Below are 6,000 nucleotides of genomic sequence, written 5' to 3'. Positions count from 1 at the left end.
CAGCCACCAGGTTGGAAAATCAACATTTATTTGTTGAGGCTGAGGTGGGCTGGATCAGGGTCCAGCCAGGTGCCATCACTATTAACAAGCCTTCATCACCTAGGGAGTGTCAGGAGGTGTGACCACCCCATCATCCCCAAAAGGTGTCCAAAAGCCTGGGCTACTTACCAGATAGCAGGACCACAGCCTGCCAATTCAGTGATGGATCCATGTGAGAACTGCCAGCAAAGTCCCAAACAGTGTCAGTAAGAGGGACCACAATTGACTTGGAGAGTGGAGGTGCTCTCCTGAGAGCTCTAATAGCACATATCCTTCTGTAACAAACCCAATGTACCCACCAAGCTGCTGCCACACACCTCCAGTGGCCCAGGTGGCAGCAGCAAGCTCCAAAAGCAAATTACTTTCTTTTTTTTTTTTTTTTTTTTTTCCCCAAGTTGGCCTGGTAACAGAGAACAGTTGGGAATAATTTGTCTAAAAAACCAAGCCCGTGTTCTGTCAGTGTTCTTTTGTTCAGAGCTTGTTCATGCCAGCTGTGCACAGCCTTGTTAGAAACGTGACCCTAGATGGGGAAAAGCCCGGCTCGGTATGGCAGAGCTTGGCTGGGGACATTTGGAGCAGTCTCTGTAACTGAGCGAGGCTGAAGGTGACTTGTAAAGAAGGTGCCCTCTTGATTTGCTAATTTTCTTGTTCTGCTCTAATTAGTCAGTGTAGTCAAATTGGTAGGTGACATTGGCTGGCTGTGTATGTGTTGGGGGCATAGTGGGGATCAAAAGATCCTAATGTGCATGTTTGGAGCAGCTCAGAGTTATCCAGTAGACTGCAGAATCAGGAGAGTTTGTCAAGATGAAAGAAAATTTATTCCTAGCAGATGGGGTTTCTGGTTGCTCCAGTCATGTTGAGGCTAAAGGAGCCACAGCCTGAGAAATCATCCTTCTAGGAATTCCCCTCTTTCACCAATTTCCCTTCATGTTTTGGAACATGGATGAAGGGTACATACCAGAATCTCCTGGGAAGGCAATGTCTGAGGAGCTGGATGATGTTGCACAGGGGCAAGCAAAGCACGAGACTTTCCCTCAGGTGAAATCTGGTGGGAGTAGAGAGAAGCCTCGTTGCAGTGGGGGAAGGTGTGATCACACTGATGCAGGGGTAGGAGACTGCTTTTGGACAAAGTGCCACAGAGAAAATGTCAGACTGTTGACTTAAAACTAGTTCTGGTCCAGAACAGACACTGCAGGGCAAGGTTAGGCATTGCCTTGTATTTGTAGGGGTGTGCAGAGGAAGGACCTCTGCCGGGGTCTGTGAAACCTACGTCAGACTAACCGACCACGGATCCCACCTCAAACCCCCTTTTGAAAGTACAGACCCAGCCAAGAAAAGAGTTCTTCTCTCCCAGTCACTGTTCAAAGACCAACTCTGGCACAATAGGGTGGTAACATCTCAGTGCTTCACACCTCTCCACAAGAAATTGTAATCCACAGAAAGAGACATTTGCAAGGCCTGAGCCTCATATCCTCCTCCTCCTGTGGCAAAGACAGAGACCTGCCGCACCAGCCCAGCCAGAGGCAGGAGACAGAGCCACCTTTCAGCACATCTTAGAGAGGCTCCTCCTTGGGCTGCCTTCCAGCAGGGCCTGATTGCAAGAAGTCATTGTTTCAATGGCCAAATTCTAATTACCTGAGTTGAAGGTTTCTAGCAAATGAAGATTTGTTTCCTAGAACCCCTGTTGCCTTGTGTTTCATGGAAAATCAGGACAAAACCTATCTTTTCACAGATGTAAATGGCCTGTCAGAGGTAAAGGCTGACAGCCAGCCAGGTCCTAAGTCACTACTGATGTACGTGGAGCTGCTCTGCTTTTACAGTTAAACAAATGATTTAAGTATGTTTCCAGATGGGATGGGACCAGAGCCACAGTTCTACTAGCAATGTCTTTGTTGTACAGACCCCCCATGCAGCCCCTTCATCAGAGGAGTTCATTGCACCCAAAACTTTCTTCTATAGTCTTCCTCTTTCCAAGAGAATGATGTTAGTGGTACTTCAGAAGGAGAGAAGAAACTGAGCACATCAGATGTGCTCAGAACTGCAGAAGAAATCACCGTGCTGCAGAAAATAGAACATGCAAGTTTGCTTTTAGCCTCCAACACTGAGCATGAGGTCCAGCACCAAAACAGTTCTGCACGCGGCCAGGGAACGGGACAGTCAGGGAGCAGGAGGTAAGAATCTGTACTTGTGGGTTGGTGTGACAACCATGTCTCAATTAAAGGACCTGTCAACCCAGGGCTGATGCTGCATCTTTTTATTTTATTTTTATTTTGCTTCTAAGCAAATGCAGAGCAAGTGATAGGAGAAGGAGAAAAAGGGGCTGGGGAAAAAAAAAAAAAACAACCAAAAAAAAAACCTAAAAAAAAAACCAAACAGGAGGGAAGAGGCAGCTTCTGGAGTATAAGGGGAAAGTGAGCTGCTAACAAGAAAGAAGTCATAGATGCCAAGCCCGCACTAATTCTTAGTAAAATACAATACTGAAAATAGGATCTGAGAGTTTCCAAAATACAATATCTTAAGGGATCAGCAATAATACAAAATAAGGATCATTATGTACAAACGAGTTCTGCTTTTGGTCTCTGTACAACGGTGGAGTGGGAGGCATGGGGACATGCTCAGTGGAAGTGTTGGGGTGGAGGAAGGTGTGCTTGGACCCGGCAGTGGTTCTTTGTATTGAGGTGGAGGCAGAGAATGGGGAATGCAGTGGTTTCTGGTTACCAGCAGGTCCTATGTGAAGCTCAAGAAGAGCAGAGCTATGCTGGAGGCCTTCCTCTTCTTCACTCCATTGGCCATGCACGTATGGTGGCAGCTAGCTGTGTTCAAATTTGTCCTAAATGCATTCAGGAAGCAAAATCAGTTTCTGAAAGGGAGAAATGAGGGAGTGAGGGACCTTCCCTCATTTATTCCAGTCCTTGAGCAAGAGCCATTCCATCCTTCCTCTCCAGAGCGCCCTCTCCACTCCCAGCCTGGGAGGAGAGGAGAGGCTGGGGCAGTGTAAAGTGAGTCCAGGGTGCTTGAGGAGAAACAAGTCAAAGAGGAGCCTGCTATGAGATCTGGCAGAGAGCACAGGAACTCCCATGTACAAACACGGGGCAACATGCAACATCCCAGATCCCCGACACTCATGTCCCACATTGTCCTTCTGTCAAATGGCAGCTGAGGGAACAGAGCAAGGAGACACTTGAGCCTTTCAGCAGGGCTGGGAGGAAGAAGAGTCAGAAATGGGTGTCTGAGTGCTAAAGAGGATGGCATAGTCTTGAGATGAGGTCATTTCAGCACCAAACTTGGCAACTCTGACCTGAAGGGTCAGCTTGTAGCAACAGTTTGCTACCTTTGGTGCCAGCACTTAAAAGGAAGAGGTCTAAAACTGTCTTTGGTGACCCTGGCTGATTCCAACTTGCCACTTCTTTTCTGACAGACTTACTTGTCACCAGAGACGCCAGCATGTCCTCAGTGGCTTTCACAACACTGCTGTGCACACGGAGGATGTGAGGGGAATGATGGCTATCCAACAGCCTTCCAATGGGCTGCAGAGCTCTCCTTGTTGGTTCCTAGAAAGACTCCATTTGGCATGAAGCAGGATTGGGGATTGAGAGCTGGGCTGGGGATCAGATTATGGGAATAGGTTTCTCCCACCCAGTCTCAAACGGGGAGGCCTGCACAATGAAAAGTGAGAAGACCACTGACCTGGTTAGCACTGCACTCTAGGGGCCAAGCAGGGAACAGAAAGGGAAATACCATCCTTGGCAAAGTAAGGGTGCTGAGGGTGGGGAGAAGTGGGTTGTGGGGAAAATTGCTCACTATGTCAGAGCTCTGGTTGCCCAGAATCTGCTGGTTAATTGTTATGGTGGTTTATCTGTCTGGGATCTGTCTCCCCAACTCCCTTTGTGTGCAGATCTTTGCAGATAGTTGGTGTGGAAGTTTTGTAGGCATGTCCATCAAGAGAAAACCAGAGCAAGGAAGAACTAGGTCTTCTCTCAACGGAAGCAGAAGTATACTAACAGATGGAGGGGAAGGAACAAGCTCAAACTCTCCAGAGCCATCTCTACAGCACCAGTATCACCCACTTCTAACCCTGCCGGGCAGGACAGTAAATCCAGCACTCTCTCTCTCTCCTTCAGGTGCATCTGATGTAGCCAAGGGGTACATGCCTGGGGACAGCCCCCTTGGTCTAGAGGCTTTGAGGAGTGAGCTGAATAGTTTGGGGGCTTCCCCTGATCTCCCTCCACTCCAAGGTGAGCCCATACCCATAGGGTAGTGCTCATTTAAGCAGGAGGTAAGGCCAGAAGAAGAGGAGTCTCAGGGCTTCACCAGGCATTGATTGCTGGTTTTGGCACTCCTATGACTCCTCTCAGAGAGATCAGTACTACCGAGGTGAGGGGGGTATAGGGAAGGGGAGGAGCTGAACCCAAGGCCAGTTTAGGAGTGTCTAAATGCAGTGTCCTCTCCTGCCAAGTCCCCTCAGTTGCTCAGTGAGGAGGGAATCCTGCAGTCAGACAGATGAGGCCTTGAGGTCCAGCAGCTGCTACAAGTATTCAGCTGTCTCACTGGAGCTTGTCTCCCTAAAGAAAAGAAAAGATAAGGCATCAGGCAAGTTCATTATAGTCTCCTACGCAAATTCACCTCTCTGTGTGCCCAGCTGGTTTGCTCTGACCAGGATGGAGCCCCTCCCCACGGCAGTGAATGGCTAGCAAGCCTGGGACCTGACTCACTCAGTCCTCCTCAGCTCAATGCCAGTGGGACACTGCTTTGTGGAGTCAAAATTTTGCTTTAGAAAATAAACTTGGTCTTACACTCCCTGACCTCCTCCAGCCACTGCTCTTTAGCTAGCTCAGCTGTCGTTAGCTTGCAACAGAGGGGACATAACTGCTGCTCCCTCCCAGACACCATGCTGTGTTTTGGGGCTCAGAGGATGGCCACCACCAGCTTACCTCTCGTGGAATTGCTCTCTGAGGTGGGTAAGAGTTGGGTCAGTTTGGTTCTGGTCAGGATCCTCCAGCTGGGATTTGCTCAGATATTTGGCTGTCTCATGCGTCCTGGCCAGATGAGGCCTCCCCTCCTCAGACTGCCCTTTTTCAGCCTCCCATCCCTCAGGATGGTCCACGGTTAGGAAGGAACTATAGGTCTCTTCTAAGGAGCCAGCACCCTCATCATAGAAAAGGAGGCTCCGTGACTGAACTGGAAAAAAAGAGACAATTGGTTAGTAATGAGGAAAAAGTCTCTTGCAATGGGTGGGTCATGGTGGTGATTTCAGCACACGTTCACCCAGCTATGCCCTTGTCCATGTCCAACTGCGCAGGAAGCCTGCTCTGCAGGGTACCTGCTTCCCCCCAGCTTCAGGAGGCAAATGCCCCCTGGACACACAGCCTCTTCAGAAGACAATCAGTCCACCCTGGGACTTTTCCCTCACGTCCCTTCCTTTGACATTTGTCCTATTTTGGGACAATGGCCAGCAGAGAACAACAACAGGCACAAACAAGGTGCTGTCATCAGTTTGTACTGGAATCTCACCTTGCCAGAGCCCCAGCATGGGGTAGGCATTGAGGGGAGGATGATGCCCTTGAATGAGGAACATCTAGGGAAATGCTGCAAATAGTTTGACAGGGCAAAATGGAGGAACCACATTACACTTACTTTTACTAGTTGTGTACAAGTCTGGTGCTGGTGTTGCTTTCACTGTCTGCGATGCTGAAGAGAACTCAGGGAGACAGGGCATCAAGGATCCCAGGATAAGAACAAAGCAAAGTGCCAGCACCTAGAAAGGAGATCAGCACAGAGTTAGTGCCTCTAGCCATGCGGAAACACTGCCCCCACAGCACACAAACATGAGGCTGTGTGAGAACATGTGGTCAGGCTGGCAACTGGGTCACTGTGGTCCCTCAGGGAGGGAAAGGGTTTGCTCTGCTAATCTCTGCTGCAAATCTAAGAAGGGAAGTCAGAAGCTTCCTCGTGTTGCTTTAT

At 49.1% G+C, this 6,000-nt stretch overlaps 1 protein-coding gene across 2 annotated transcripts in view; it reads right to left on the bottom strand.

Moving 5' to 3' along the window:
• Positions 1-2,418: 2,418 nt before the first annotated feature.
• The window catches only part of CREB3L1 (cAMP responsive element binding protein 3 like 1), a 46,854-nt gene continuing 43,272 nt past the window's right edge, over positions 2,419-6,000 (bottom strand). For both annotated transcript variants that reach the window (XM_054067836.1, XM_054067837.1), the window contains exons 10-12: positions 5,674-5,794; positions 4,971-5,217; positions 2,419-4,601 (exon numbers count right to left, since the gene is read on the bottom strand). In XM_054067836.1, the coding sequence (XP_053923811.1) occupies positions 4,565-4,601; positions 4,971-5,217; positions 5,674-5,794 (405 nt within the window). In that variant the 3' untranslated portion in view covers positions 2,419-4,564. The remainder of the gene's footprint in view (positions 4,602-4,970; positions 5,218-5,673; positions 5,795-6,000) is intronic.

Source organism: Cuculus canorus, chromosome 5 (genome assembly GCF_017976375.1).
Source record: "Cuculus canorus isolate bCucCan1 chromosome 5, bCucCan1.pri, whole genome shotgun sequence".
In the NCBI taxonomy this organism is placed as follows: domain Eukaryota; kingdom Metazoa; phylum Chordata; class Aves; order Cuculiformes; family Cuculidae; genus Cuculus; species Cuculus canorus.
The sequence above is the reverse complement of the archived record's forward strand: the minus strand, read 5'-3'. Positions and strand labels throughout refer to the sequence as shown.